We start from the raw sequence: 14,916 nt of genomic DNA on the forward strand, positions 1-14,916 counted from the left end.
TGTTATTTTTAGTTTTTTAGAGCATATGGAATCAAATTGAGCTGCTGAGTTAGTCAGAACACTGTGAATAGAAGATCGTCTTCCTTCGGAAGTGATAAAGTCGTCTTGTCTCGTTTATAGTAAAATCGGCAGGCTGAATGTTATTTGGCACTCGGTTTTCGTTCGTGAAAACAGAGGCTCAAATATCCGTAAATTTATCTGCGACCTGTGGCGGAGAAAGCACTTCATCATCTTTGAATAACAATGCCAACGAATGTCTTGCGTAACTTGGCTTATTAACTACTTAAGTTGTTTGTATCATTTTGAACTGTGTTTGAAAAGTCGGTTAAAAAGATGTCTTTGGCTGCTGTAATTTCGGTAGTGCGTAAATTCGCATTTTCACAATGAAGCTTCTCCAATCTTCCTCAGAGACTGACTTTTTACCTTCACAATATAAGCATTTTTAATGCAACATTTTACTTGCGCCGTAAACACTATGCCTCGCCCCGAAGCGGTTATTTTAACATTGCGCACATACCTTTATTTAAGTGAAATCAGCTTGTTATGAACGTCTATACCTACCGGAAGTTTTCACAACAGCTCGCCGAGGAAATCCGAGCGAAGCTCAGAATGTCCTTGACGCTTTGTCTTTCTCACAGATCTTACTTTTTTTTTCTCGCAAGATGCTCGCAGTGCCGAAAGGTGTTTTTGCTAGAAATATGCTTGTTCTATAAGGTGCTTTATTTTCTCCCCATTTTGTTTTCGTTCTGACTCAACGAAAGACATGTTCAATGGCACACAATAGACGATCACAAACACTATGCAAATGCTCTTATCCATTTTTGCACTCGACCTGTGCGTAAGCAGGGAGCTTTGGAGCTCTCTCCAGATATATACTAAAAGGCGCACATTTGGGCCACATTCGGCTTGTTCACTCTCCGGTTTAGGAGCGATGAAACTGTACAGAGCCACGACAGTCTTTTTGATTTCAGCGCTAGCCTGGACACGATGCATGTCCGGTGGCGGAACCAAGATACAAGGCGCGCTTCCCCAGCAAACGTAAGAAGCTAACTATCCCAACGTTACACGATATAGTAATCGAATCGTCGGAAGCTTGACATCGTAAGGGAATTTAAAGGATTCTTGAAGAGTTAGCCAGCATCATTCAACAAACAGCATTATATATTGAATCGCTTGGTAATAAGCAAGTTATAACTTGTGGTGAGTTGCTACGCGGTGATGCAACCTTTAACCCCGGCATGGGTTGAGAGATGCTGTGGTGGCTGCCGACCTCCAACCATATTTCGCGATCAATTGCAAGTCACGTTTTAGATGCCTGACTTCAATACTTCGCGCTTAAGAGGGCAGCACTACATCTTCCTTGTGATCAATAACGCAGTTCCGGATCATGAGTCTTCTATTGCTATTTTCTTATTTGTTTGAAACATAGGGCGTAGTATGATATTAGAAATGACGCAGATCTGCATTTTATACAACGCCGCTGGCAATGGTTTGGCATTGCCGAGCAAGCAAGTTTTCAGCCAATATACGTCTACTTGGAACTATGTCTCTGAAAAGTATAACGCGTTTTTTCACTTTGTTTAATGTAACCGGTAGTCAAGAAAGCCACACGTATAGGCATATCAGCGAAGCCGATGCGGGTTGTCAATAATATTTTAGGTACATACGAGTCATAAAAATTTGTAAGAAAGTATCAGCCATGCGCAGCAAACAGTATCGGAATCCAGCACTGAATGGGAGGGGGGGGGGGGGGGGGGGTCATCAGAATAAATATGCAAGAGGAAGGCACAAGAACGAATTCACAAAGTTTAAAAAAGAACAAACATTTCGTTCTCTGATGAATAGTAACCCGCAAGAACACACGGATTAAAGTTCATGTTCGATCGTCCAAGCAGCCAGAAAGATTTTGCCTTTTCTTAAATTCTGGAATATAACGAACCGATAGTAAGAGAGAAATTGCACAGCAGGTTGTACGCGACGCTTTAGTTAAAGGTTACAGATTATTTTAGAACTCTCGGAGTCCTTTAATTTGCAGCTAAAGTGAAGTGCATCGTTCCTTTCTTCGGTTCCCTCCATCTGAATGCAGCCGACTCTGCCGGGATTCAAACCTGTGGCGCCAGCAGGAGAAGGCCAAACACTTTCTTTGACGTGAAATGTCTTTCACTTGGATCTTCATTGGGGGTCGCTTGCTAAAACCGCATGCAACAAAAACATGCTTTAATTTTATCGCTTAGATCTTTGCAACCGTACTAACCACGCGCCTTACTTTTATTAAACTTTTTTTTGGAAGTTTGAAGTTTGTTTATTTTCGGACAATCATGTACAGATTTTCGGTGGACGCTGACGAAAAAGGCAAATAAATGCCTGACAAAGCGCCAGCTACCCATCAGCACAAACACTTAGTGAGAATAACAAAAAAGAGAACAATAAAAAAAGGCAATTCATAGTTTAAAAAGTTAAAAAGTAGTGGAAACTACATATGGCTTCAAGTATACTTTAGTATCGTTGTGTAGAGAAGGGAAGGCATTACCCGATCATACATGCGTCGTATGCACCGACTGCGCCGTTGTAGGGAGCTAACTAATCGGAGCTAAATTTATAACCCTCTCGTACTGATTTTAGTAAGGATAGCCCGGCAGTACGTTTGTCTATCCGAGCGAGAGTCGTCACGTGAGAGAGCTCCGTCTAGCATAATAGGCATAACTCATCGAACTCAAGCCTGTGCCCACCCCGAGTTATGAAACGTGAAAGTGTGCTATACTTAGCAGAAATTTCACGCTTGCTCGGTTAGACTTCGCAATTTATGCTGGCAACGAATGTGTGCAAGGAAGTCTTTTGTGTCGTAAACGTGCAGAAAAAATGTGACGCGGCCATTGGGGTCTAGCGGTATTATTGAGTATGCGCAAACTTCGAAATACTATCGAAACTACCGACTACATTACTGCACCAATACCATCCCAGAACTCGCATTAATATCTTCTCTCTAAACGTAACGCTGTAAGTAGTGTCGGAGGGTTTTGCGTTCTATATTCCAGCGCCTGGACAGGGTGCTGCTACAGCTGTAGTCTCTTTAAACAGTAACCCTCTATCGGGGATTAGATATCAACAGTTTGCGCAATAACGAATATTTTTTTCAAGGCACACTATTGTACTTCAGGATGTTTTCGGTTAGAGCATGAGGAGGAACATGAGAAAATCACAATTTCTGCACACACATACACACATACACATACAAACACAAAAAGAGAGCGAGAGAACTGCAAATAAAGTGAACAAACGGGCAAGACCTGTTTCTAGCAAGGAGAGGTTACTAGAACACAAGGTAAAAAAGACACCCGACACAACGCAGGACACGTTGTTGCTTGCTTCCTTCTGTCGGTATAAGAATTTTGCGATGGAAATAAAATGTCCATCCAACGATTTCATGTAAACACTATTCAGAAGAAAGGGTCCGCGACGTTTAAAATGTGCGGTGTGTTTTTTTTTTTAGCATGGATTTCGGTGATCTCCTCCTCCCGGCTACCAATGACCGAATACCGGAGGAAAAACTTAGAGAAATGAGAAATGCCAGCCGTGTAGTCTTGCCTGCACCATGCGCTAAGGTCGAAGCATACTCTGGATTCATTCCTGTGGACACAGCCAATGCCTCCACGCATTCTACGTACTTGTTCTTCTTACACCTCAAGTCACAGGCAAGTTACTTATAGATAAATCAACTGCTACCTTTCTTTAGCATTACCACTGTCCCCCTAGTGATTGATGTATCCTGAATGAGAGAATTTCGCGGTTTCAAACATCAAGGTCATTTGACGCGGTGAATCGTGCACTACACTCTAAACATATTACACCTTTATGGATGTGGAGAGGGCGTTCAGCTGTCGCAAAGATAACACCCTCACGCTTAAAGGAATAAGATCAAATTGTTGATGGGAACCAATTAGGCCATCTTGTTTGCCTACTTTTTTTTGCAAGCCAAAATGATGACAGCTGTGACAGGCGACATAAAAATTGCATCAAATACATTTTCATACTGCACCTGCGAAATTTTCCTGTCGGATATTTCTGTACGTCCTAGGCTGTCAGAATGATTACATAGTTTTCAAATGTCTTTTATCATCGCACCCCTAGTTAGAGTTCCGTTGCCGTCCCCTACAATATATTGCGCGGCCCTGACAGTAAGTGTGCTCCCCGTGGGACAAGCAAACATCCTTGAGGGTGTAAGCCGTTCTACAGTGTATTGCATTGTTATGAAATCAATGAATTTTGACTACGACACGCATGTTAGAGTCCAGCAGGTAGGTCTATCTCCTATCATGTCCTAACACCTATCACCAGGAGCAGCTGCGTCCCTCGGCGGTGAAGTTTGCAAAGTATGCGGTGAAGGATGTCAGCAAAATTGGCTTGGGGAGAACCCGTTCAGCACTGTCCATTGTTCAAGTAAGGTCGATTTCCTGGAGCTAAGAAATACAGTTACCAACGGTAGCGGCGGAGGCGGCGGTGGCGATGTTCAAGCGACGATCGTCTGCAGACCTGCCCTCCTGTTACCTGCACATCTGAGGAAGCTAGCGCTGGTTTCCGTGTGGTGGCAGGACAGTGAGTAGGAGGCTACAGCTTCCGGTTACCTGCTTCCTGCAATATTCAGAACGAGGTCGGGGAAGAAGACGAGGTGTGCATCCGGGGAGGACCTAGGACCTTAGGACTCCTGCAAGAGCTCCGCGATTCGGAGGCTTCGCTGCCCGGTCTTCCACACTTTTGCCAGGTGTAGGTCGAGCAAGCCAGCCAGGTTTAGGACCATAGGGCTCCTGGAAGACCTTGACTACCTGGACATTGCCTGCTCTGCCGCATCCAAGTTTGGTACAGCAGTGGGCAATGTTCTACTCGCTGGCAAGAGCACCGTGCTGTCCCTGCAAACCACCGCTAGCCACCGCGAGCCAGTGCTATCGCAATGAGAGAGGCATATATATATATATATATCATCACGCTTTACTATGGTAACACTTCTTAATGAACGGAAGAAAATGCCTAACATGGATCAGTGTGATTGCAAATTATTATAAACAGAATATTTCCCGGAAAAACATGTTCTAGTACTACGAACTTGTTAAATTTAATTTTTCCACGGCAGTCGTTTATGAACTTTCTTTTGTGACATACTTGTAGGTCCATGTTTTTTTAATTACATTGTATTATTTCTCTTACAGGCGAACTCTAACATGAAGCCTCTTCTGTTGTGGTTGCAAGGAGGTCCCGGAATGTCTGGTCTATTTGGCCAGTTCCTAGAAAATGGCCCCCTGGGAATCGATGCTGGCGGAACATTGTACCGTAGGAGGCACAGTCTGCTGTCGAAATTCAACATCATCTACTTGGACGCTCCTGTAGGATCGGGATACAGTTTCGATAAAACGGGCAAATATCCTACCACGCTCGAGGAAGCCGCTGTGCACACCGTCAGATTCCTGAGGAGGTTTTTGCGAATTTTTCCCGAGTACAAGGGAAGGGAGTTCTTCGCCGCTGGAGAATCTTACGGAGGTAAAACGTAATTTATTTATCGACGTTGAATCCCAAAATTGGTTATGAAGCATTGAGTAACGTTGGAGGGTAGCAATATTAAGACAAAAGTGCACAAACAAATAAAAAGAAAAATTTAGAATGAAAATGATGAAATGTCCATATTCGCACAAGGAAGTTCAAATAATGCAGCTTGAAATAGAAATAATATATATAAAAGGAGAATGTGCTGGCTACATCACAAAGCTAGACAGACATCTGCATAAGCTGTTAGTTAGTTTTAGCAATAATACTAATGGTACTGTTTACTGTGCATTTATTTGTATTTTCACTAAACTCTACGCTATTTAGGTTCTGTTTCGCTTTTAGGGGGCACTAGCCGCCATTTCCATGCAGGTTAGCATAAGCGCGCACTCATCAAACGTGGTTAATGCTTCTCTCCGCTAGTCTCAAGTTCTTGCTTGATAACAATGCAACTTGGATAACGTAACTGGGAACAGAAAATATAAACTACGGCTTTTGACGCACGAAAACCAGGGCATGTTTATGAGGCACGCCGTTGTGAGGGAGTCCGGATGAACTTTGAGCAACTGGGGCGCCTTCATTATGCAAAAAAGGGGTGAGGCGCGCAGACAGGACACAAGAGTAGAGAAGTGGACAACACGAACGCCGCTTCTCTACTCTTGTGTCCTGTCTGCACGCCTCACCTCTTTTTTGCATAATGAATCCTTACCAACTAGCTCAGATTTCTGTCGTTCTGGGGCCCCTTAGCGCGCACGCAGTGCGTGGTACACTGGCGTTTTTTTCTTTAAATCATATCGAAATGCGGCCAACGCGTCCGGGATCGAACCCTCACTCTCGAGCTCTGAAGCGCAACGCCATAGCCCCTAAGTTTCTACGCTCGGTTCACAAATGATATATGTAATCAATATTACCATCTATGAATGCACGCGACCAGCCTTTTAACGTTGCATGTAGAATTATGAGTCATTAGGGCTGTTACGTTTCGCCTACAACGCGCGGTAATGCCGGCGCGGATGCAACGGACGCCGGGGCTTTATTCAAAGCGGCGGACATTTTGGCCCGTCCGACGCCGCCGCGACGCCTACCCGCCAAGCGTGTCCAGGCGTGTTTCAGTGCCACGTGTCTTCGTGTGTGCGTGTGTGTGTGTGTGCCCTCGCTTGTCAAAGCGCGGCAGCCGGGGAGCGGAGTTCCCCGAAGGAGGGGCCTGGAGGTCTCTCGGCTCAACCGCTCGCGCCGTCGTGGGCCCCTGCTGCGCCGTCCCGTGACCTTCATCCCGTGACCTTCCCTCCTTCCCTTTTGGACCGCGACGCCGAGGGTATAAGAGCAGCTGCCCCCGGACGCCAGAGCAGAGGCTCCGATTTGTACTGTTGAGTTACGTGCTCTCCCGTCTCTCCACTCCGGTCGACCTGACCGGCCGCTCTTTTGCTATGTTAGAATAAACCAGTTGTTCTGTTACCAGTCTTCTCATGCTTTGCCGGGACCTTCGGATGCTTCCAGTGCCCCAGGCCGCCAGGCCAACGCTACCCTTGGGGCTTGCGACCCATTGGCAATAACGGGCGTCAGCACCGAGACCCCAACAACTCGGGCCAGCGGTGCGATTACAACATCTGGTGGCAGCGGTGCGATTCCAACATCTGGTTGCCAGCGGTGAGATCGCGACAACGGAGGCCAGCAGCGAAGAGATGCGGTTGACTGTATGCTGAGCAGCACAACGACCATCCGGGAGCAGCGCAACGAGCCCTGTGTGATGACTGGTTGCCTGCAGCGGAACGACTGCGCTGAAGTCTTGGCTGCAAGGTTTGGTGAGTGCGGGACTTTCTTCTTCTAAGTTTTGCCAGGCTTTTGTTAGTGTTAGAAACAGAGCTGGTAATTGTGGTTGTCGTTGCTACCGGGTTAGTTTGCGGCAAGACAATAGTAGGCAGTAGAGAAAGCAGCATTCAGAGCAGCCATGGATTTGAAGTCGTTGCGCAAACCGAAATTGCTGGAGCTTGCGAGAGAGTTGGGTCTGGATGTCTCAGACAAACTCAGAAAACCAGAACTGCTAAGGGCTATTCTTGAGTTAGAAGCTGAGGATGACGAGCTGTCGGAATGCCTTGAGACCATTGAGGAGAGGGAGACGGCAAAAAGACAGGAGCGTGAACTTAAAGAACAGAAAGAGAAAGATGAGCGTGAACGAAAAGAACAGAAAGAAAAAGAAGAGCGCGAACACGCTTTGGAAATGAAGCGTCTCGAGTTAGAGATGGAACGCGCTCGTAATGGAAGTCAGGCACACGGTGCAGGAGAACGAGTATTGTTCAAAATGACTGACCTGATGCGGCCGTTTAAGCTTGGAGAGGACATTGGTTTGTTCCTGGTTAACTTTGAGCGAACGTGCGAGAAGCAGGGGTTCTCTCGGGAAACGTGGCCACAGCGCTTGCTCACTTTGCTACCCGGCGAGGCGGCCGACGTAGTCGCTCGCTTGGAGAGAGAGGAGGCAGAGGATTTCGACAAAGTGAAATCAAGTCTGCTAAAAAAGTACCGGCTGTCAGCGGAGGCGTTCCGTCGGAAGTTCCGGGAAAATGAGAAAGGCAGAAGTGAGTCATATACAGAGTTTGCGTACAGGCTTATGTCAAACATGCAGGAGTGGCTCAAAGAAGAGAAAGCGTTTGGTGACCACGAGAAAGTTCTGCAGTGTTTCGGGCTAGAACAGTTTTATAGTCGGTTACCTGAGAACGTGCGGTACTGGGTCTTGGATAGGCCAGACGTTAGTACGGTGGCTAGAGCCGCTGAGTTAGCCGAGGAGTTTGTGACGCGTCGGGCTCGCGGAGCTAAGGACGGTCAAAAGGGTGAATTTGGCTCCAAGTTTGAGAGGCCGAAGTTCACACCCATGAGAGCAAAGGGGGATACACGTAGTGCGGATGCGAGTGAAAGCAGTCCGACCGAACGTAAGGAGACGGCGGCAACCGAAGCCGAACGCAGAAAGCGGTTCGAGATGAGGCAAGCGCGCGTTTGTTATACGTGCCAGAAGCCGGGTCACTTTTCGGCGCAGTGTCCAGAAACAAAAACACAAGTCGTGTTTTTGTCTATATGCAGCACTGACGAGAACATGAAGCTTCTCGAGCCTTACATGCGAGACCTCCTCGTGAACGGGAAAGAGTGCCGAGTGCTTCGCGATACCGCAGCTACGATGGATGTAGTTCACCCCTCTTACGTAGAACCCGATATGTTCACGGGCGAGTGCGCATGGATCAAGCAAGCAGTGGAAGCTCATAGCGTGTGTCTGCCGGTAGCAAAAGTGCTTATTGAAGGACCTTTCGGAGCACTTGAGACGGAGGCCGCAGTGTCATCTATGCTGCCCCCCCAGTACCCGTACCTATTTTCGAACAGGTCCGATCACCTCCTGCGCGAGAAGGGGCTTTTGTTTGGTGAGGCTAGCGTTCAGACCTTAACCAGATCGAAGGTTCGGGAGCTCGCTGCAAAGGCGGTAGTTGCGGGACCGACGTTGTTGAACGATGAGAAAGGGGCAGAGGCGCAGCAAGCTAGTATTCAGAGCACGCCCGAACGGGATAAAATTGAGCCTGTAGCGTTAAAGGCACCAGATACTGGAGAGGAAATTCCCGATGCGGGAAAGTTAGAAGAGCTTCCGGTCGAGCTTCCGGGACTAGGCTCAGTGACAAACAGGAAAGACGCCGATCAAGTCATTAGTGACTTAATAAGTAAAGCATCGCTGTCGCCTGAGCAGAAAACAGAACTACACCAGCTCTTACAAGAGTTTCAAGGTCTGTTCTCTGAGAGGCCTGGTAGGACTTCTGTCCTTACTCATGACATAGAACTTACCTCCCCAGAGCCAGTACGATCCAAGGCGTACCGGGTGTCACCCCGCCAGAGCGATATTATGGAGGCTGAGGTAAAGAAAATGCTACAGCTCGGTGTTATTGAAGCGGGTGAGAGTGATTATACCTCCCCTTTGATTTTAGTTGAGGTACCGGGCAAGGAACCTCGTCCTTGCGTCGACTACCGCAGGCTTAATTCCATCACTAAGGATCAAATTTATCCGATCCCTAACATCGAGGAGCGCCTTGAGAGAGTGAGTAGCGCTCAGTTTATTTCCACCCTAGATCTTGTCAGGGGTTATTGGCAGGTTCCACTTACAGAAGAGGCTAGTAGGTATGCGGCGTTCATTTCACCCATGGGGACATTCCGTCCTAAAGTTTTGAGTTTTGGTTTGAAGAACGCGCCATACTGCTTTTCAAGCCTCATGGATAAAGTGTTGCGGGGACAGCAAGAATTCGCTTTACCGTATCTAGACGACGTAGCGATATTCTCCGCATCCTGGCCGGAACATATGGCGCACTTGCGGGCAGTGCTAACCCGCCTGCGCGATGCGGGCTTGACAGTCAAGGCTCCCAAGTGCCAGTTAGCACAGGCCGAGGTTGTCTACCTCGGACACGTGATTGGTCGGGGTCGTCGCCGCCCCTCTGAAATAAAGGTGGCCGCTGTGCGAGACTTCCCGCGACCGCGCACGAAGACCGATATTCGGTCGTTCTTAGGTGTCGCCGGCTACTATCAGAGGTACATCCCCAGGTACTCTGATATCGCGGCTCCCTTGACGGATGCTCTAAGAAAGACAGAGCCGCAAACAGTCGTCTGGGAGGAGACGAAGGAAAGGGCTTTTAGCGCCCTAAAGAGCGCCCTAACAAGCCAGCCGGTGCTACGATCGCCCGACTACACAAAAGGGTTCGTTGTTCAGTGTGATGCTAGTGAGCGAGGCATGGGCGTTGTACTGTGCCAACGGGAAAATGGAGAAGTAGAACACCCCGTCCTGTATGCTAGTCGTAAGCTGACGAGTCGTGAGCAGGCGTATAGCGCCACCGAGAAAGAGTGTGCGTGTATCGTGTGGGCCGTTCAGAAATTGTCATGTTACCTAGCTGGCTCGAGGTTTATCATTGAAACGGATCACTGCCCTCTCCAATGGCTGCAGACCATCTCTCCCAAAAATGGCCGCCTCCTGCGCTGGAGCCTCGCTTTGCAACAATATTCCTTTGAGGTGCGTTACAAAAAGGGGAGTCTCAAGGGTAACGCCGATGGCTTAAGTCGAAGCCCCTAACGTGGGAATCAGCCTCAAAATTGCTTGTTACTGATGTTTTTCTTCCTGAGGCAGGATTTTTAACCTATTGCTTTCGTGTAGTGTTTCAAAGTGATGATGTGCTTTTTAGTGCAATTTTTCCGATTTATGGACGCGTTCTGAGTGCTGCTAAACTACTGTAAGGAACTAGGCAGCAGTAAAAAAGGGGAAAGAGCCTGGCAGGGCTTAGTGAGGGTTGTGCCGTGCTTGCTGACTGAGCGGTTGACTTTCAGGCGTGGTTCTAACGCTTGCCGGAAACGAGAACAAAAATGTCACCTCTCCCGAAGTCACTTTGCAGTGTCCTGTGTGCACCTGAACGTGAGAACGAGGCCTTCTCTGTGCGCTGCGCTCAAGAAACGCCCAGGGACGCCCAACTTCGGTTATGAGCATCATCGAGCGACATCCCTCCGGACAGCGGATGCAGTCCCCTGACCATCGGGATCTCCTTCCCCCGGCGGGGCGGTCTGTTACGTTTCGCCTACAACGCGCGGTAATGCCGGCGCGGATGCAACGGACGCCGGGGCTTTATTCAAAGCGGCGGACATTTTGGCCCGTCCGACGCCGCCGCGACGCCTACCCGCCAAGCGTGTCCAGGCGTGTTTCAGTGCCACGTGTCTTCGTGTGTGCGTGTGTGCCCTCGCTTGTCAAAGCGCGGCAGCCGGGGAGCGGAGTTCCCCGAAGGAGGGGCCTGGAGGTCTCTCGGCTCAACCGCTCGCGCCGTCGTGGGCCCCTGCTGCGCCGTCCCGTGACCTTCATCCCGTGACCTTCCCTCCTTCCCTTTTGGACCGCGACGCCGAGGGTATAAGAGCAGCTGCCCCCGGACGCCAGAGCAGAGGCTCCGATTTGTACTGTTGAGTTACGTGCTCTCCCGTCTCTCCACTCCGGTCGACCTGACCGGCCGCTCTTTTGCTATGTTAGAATAAACCAGTTGTTCTGTTACCAGTCTTCTCATGCTTTGCCGGGACCTTCGGATGCTTCCAGTGCCCCAGGCCGCCAGGCCAACGCTACCCTTGGGGCTTGCGACCCATTGGCAATAACGGGCGTCAGCACCGAGACCCCAACAACTCGGGCCAGCGGTGCGATTACAACATCTGGTGGCAGCGGTGCGATTCCAACAGGGCGCGTACAAACCAAGACACGAATTCTTCCATAAAGCAAAATAAAACATTTGGAGGTATATCGCTCTTTTGTGCCTATGGGCACGTCTGTTGAGGGACGTTTCTTTAGCTCAAGCATCGTCCGCCGTGGGCGTGAAATTCGATCACTTCAATCGTTTGAATTAAAAAAATGATGAGATTTTATAATAATGTCTGTGTAAAAATGTTGCGCTAGCGCAATTGAAGAAGCTCGGTGGTCACGAGCGGTGCACTTTGTAGATGTCACAAGACTAACGCCGCGACGAAGATATGTGAGGTGCCTGGCAACAAATGGGCAATAAAATGAACTAAATTGAGTATTTAAAAAGAACACGAAACAAAATGCCAATTCATTCCTTACGCTGCGGGGCCCAAACAACGTAAAACCACATATGTTTCACTTGTCTTTTGCCGTCAAGAATCACTAATTCTTTAGCTTTCGCGGAAACTCGCGGTGCACTTATTCTCCTTTTTTTCCATTTTGCTTCATTTCATCACGTTATTAGTAATAAATGAAAATTATGGATGACCTCCCGTCATTCCTGCATAATCACGTGAAGAACGTGTACTGAGTGTGACGCCCCTGAAGACCTCAGTCGCAACATGTTCTGTGCTACTGATGCCGCTCCGCGTCAGAGAGAGAGAGAGAGTCATCCAAGGCGTTACTGCACCTTCAACGGGACTCGAGATTAGCACGACGGCACATTCTGGGCCCATGGCAAAGCACCACCTGTGCGCTAAGCGCCACGAAAGCGCGGCTGACGTTGCTGTGGGCGAAGAGCCTTCACGAAACATTATAAACATCGCCACGATATATATATATATATATATATATATATATATATATATATATATGTGTGTGTGTGTGTGTGTGTGTGTGTGTGTGTGTGTGTGTGTGTGTGTGTGTGTGTGTGTGTGTGTGTGTGTGTGTGTGTGATTGTATGCGCTGTCAAGTGTTTATCACTCTACATATGATAATTACCACCCAGCACCTCGAGTAGCATGTCATGCCAGAAGCCAGGCTAACATCTCCAGCGTATCAATAATGCGTGTTTCTCTCTCTCTCTCTAAAGTTACTCACGCTTTCGACGTGCAGAGCAGTTGGCCATGGATAAAATACGTTATCGTATATAGGTTGTAGTGAATTATACCAAAGGACATTTAAGGTGGAAAAATTGCCTCTGGACCACTACCGTCCAATGCAACACGCTCATAAACGTTGATTATATTGAATATGTGGTCTTAAAATGTGCATGCAAGTAATTATTGCTAAATATTTTTTCAGCGACTGTATGAGAATCTGTTTCTTTTTTTTTTGTTACAGCAAGGTCAGCAATCGGTGTGGCACATGAACTGCTGACGCGACCCCCGCCGGAGTTGCATTTGCGCTTGAAAGGAGTGATGCTGGGCGTGGGTTTTGTCTTCCCGCTTTTAGAAATCATCAACTCAGCCGATTACCTCTACTGCTCAGGCCTGCTAGACGAACACGGTCGCACTACGTTCACTCGGCAGTTTCAGAAAATACAAGGTTTGGTCAGTGCAGGAAACGTTACCGCGGCTGCGGGACTGCTGGGCCAAACAGTTCTCAACATTCATCCGGGCGGAACGAAGAGCTTGTTCGAGGAACTGACGGGGTTCCAGCACCACGGAAGCGTAGTAAGATTTCGGACATCAAGAGAGTCTGAGCAGTACATGCAATACGCCAACAGCCCGGAGTTCAAGAACTTGATTCACGTTGCTCCCTCTAGAACCCTCGGCGCGACGAGATCACAAGTTGCAATGAGCTTGGCCGTCGGAGACTTCTTCGTTGACAAGACGCAAACATTAGTGGACGTGCTTAACCGAGTTCACGTCCTCTTTTACACAGCGCAACTGGACGCCGTATTTCCGGCCACTAACATGGAACGTTCTTTCGGGAAATTAGAGTGGCGAGGGTCAGCGATGTTCAAGACAGCTGTTCGACGGCCTTGGTACAAAACAGGTAGTGCAAATCGGGAACTCATGGGTTACGAGAAATTGGTAGGGGCCGTTATGTACAGCACCGTACTCTTCGGTGGCCATCTTGTGTCATTCGATCAATCGGCTGCTGTGAGTGACATGTACGGTCGGTTTTTACATTTTACCGCTGTGGGGTCTGGGAATGTGCCCGGCCAGAAATGCGGCAACGGCAAGATGCCTTGCTGATCTGTTAGTATTGTTTGATAAGTTTCCTTACAAATGACGAGTTTCTGGAACGCTTCGACTGTAACAAGATATTTGTGTGCGAAATAAATATATTTTTCTGATACATTCTGGGTCCTTGCCGGTCTCAACACAATCAGTGGGTGGTGAGTATGTGCCAAAGTGCGTGTAAGCTGACTCTCATGCTCTCAGCCACGCACGGCAGACGTCTGCATTACCATTCACACTTCGTGCCGCCGACGCGGTTCTCACGAGGATGACAACAAAAAATAGCACACAAAGCAAGCACAGCGCCATTTTCTCAATAACAATTTCCATGCGATGCGTACAATATGACCCACGACCACTACAGTAATGCTCGTTCTGGCTTCCCAAATGCATCTTAGAGTTATTGTGCAGCACAAAACATCGCGATAATTGCCCAGCACGGCTGTTGCGCGATAGTTAAGTTGTTAGAACGCCCGACTTCAATATGCGCATTCATTCACTGACACAGATTCAAAACTGAATGAGTGCGGCTGTGGAGTATTTTTCTTCTTCTTCACGCTGTGGCAATGGCTAAGATTGCTCCGACGAAAGAAAGTCAACGCCGTGCGTCATCGATGACGACAACGGTCGTCGTCAAAGTAACAGATTGGACGAACAGACACGGCCAACCCAGTTCTGAGCACCTATGTCACACTTAAGAGGAGCTTGTCCAGGCCTCCTAAGCTTTTTGGCTTTTGAATTCTCGCAGGGCCTTCTTTTGAACGCCAAACATTTCTTTGCCAAGTCAGAGCGAAGCTCAAAGGCAGGTAACGAGCAAGGACGCGATGACGTTTTAGTGATGTTTTTCCTACGAAAAAATGGCCAGGCTTAGCTTGGTTAAGCCAAGAATGCGTTGCATATTGCGCGGTCTTTTTTTTTTTTTTGAGGGCGAGGTATTGCTTGGCGGCACTCGATTTTCGGGAGGAGCGGGAGGGG

The 14,916-nt window shown here is 48.2% G+C and overlaps 1 protein-coding gene across 1 annotated transcript; it reads left to right on the forward strand.

Annotated features, from left to right (window-relative positions):
- The first annotated feature begins 841 nt into the window (after nucleotides 1–841).
- Nucleotides 842–14,059, forward strand: LOC129384071 (probable serine carboxypeptidase CPVL). Its single transcript, XM_055069186.2, has 4 exons — nucleotides 842–1,038; nucleotides 3,491–3,692; nucleotides 5,202–5,529; nucleotides 13,097–14,059. The coding sequence occupies exons 1-4, from the start codon at nucleotides 932–934 to the stop codon at nucleotides 13,954–13,956; spliced, it is 1,497 nt and encodes a 498-aa protein (XP_054925161.1). The 5' UTR covers nucleotides 842–931; the 3' UTR covers nucleotides 13,957–14,059.
- Nucleotides 14,060–14,916: the final 857 nt, after the last annotated feature.

The sequence above is a fragment of the Dermacentor andersoni genome, chromosome 9, assembly GCF_023375885.2.
Source record: "Dermacentor andersoni chromosome 9, qqDerAnde1_hic_scaffold, whole genome shotgun sequence".
NCBI classification, from domain to species: domain Eukaryota; kingdom Metazoa; phylum Arthropoda; class Arachnida; order Ixodida; family Ixodidae; genus Dermacentor; species Dermacentor andersoni.

Excerpts from the sequence above, each read along its gene's own strand:
- LOC129384071 (XM_055069186.2), top strand. The coding sequence starts at position 932 with ATGAAACTGTACAGAGCCACGACAGTCTTTTTGATTTCAGCGCTAGCC. Across the intron at positions 1,039-3,490 it reads GGCGCGCTTCCCCAGCAAAC|CATGGATTTCGGTGATCTCC; the intron begins GTAAGAAGCTAA and ends TTTTTTTTTTAG. Across the intron at positions 5,530-13,096 it reads CGCTGGAGAATCTTACGGAG|CAAGGTCAGCAATCGGTGTG; the intron begins GTAAAACGTAAT and ends TTTTTGTTACAG.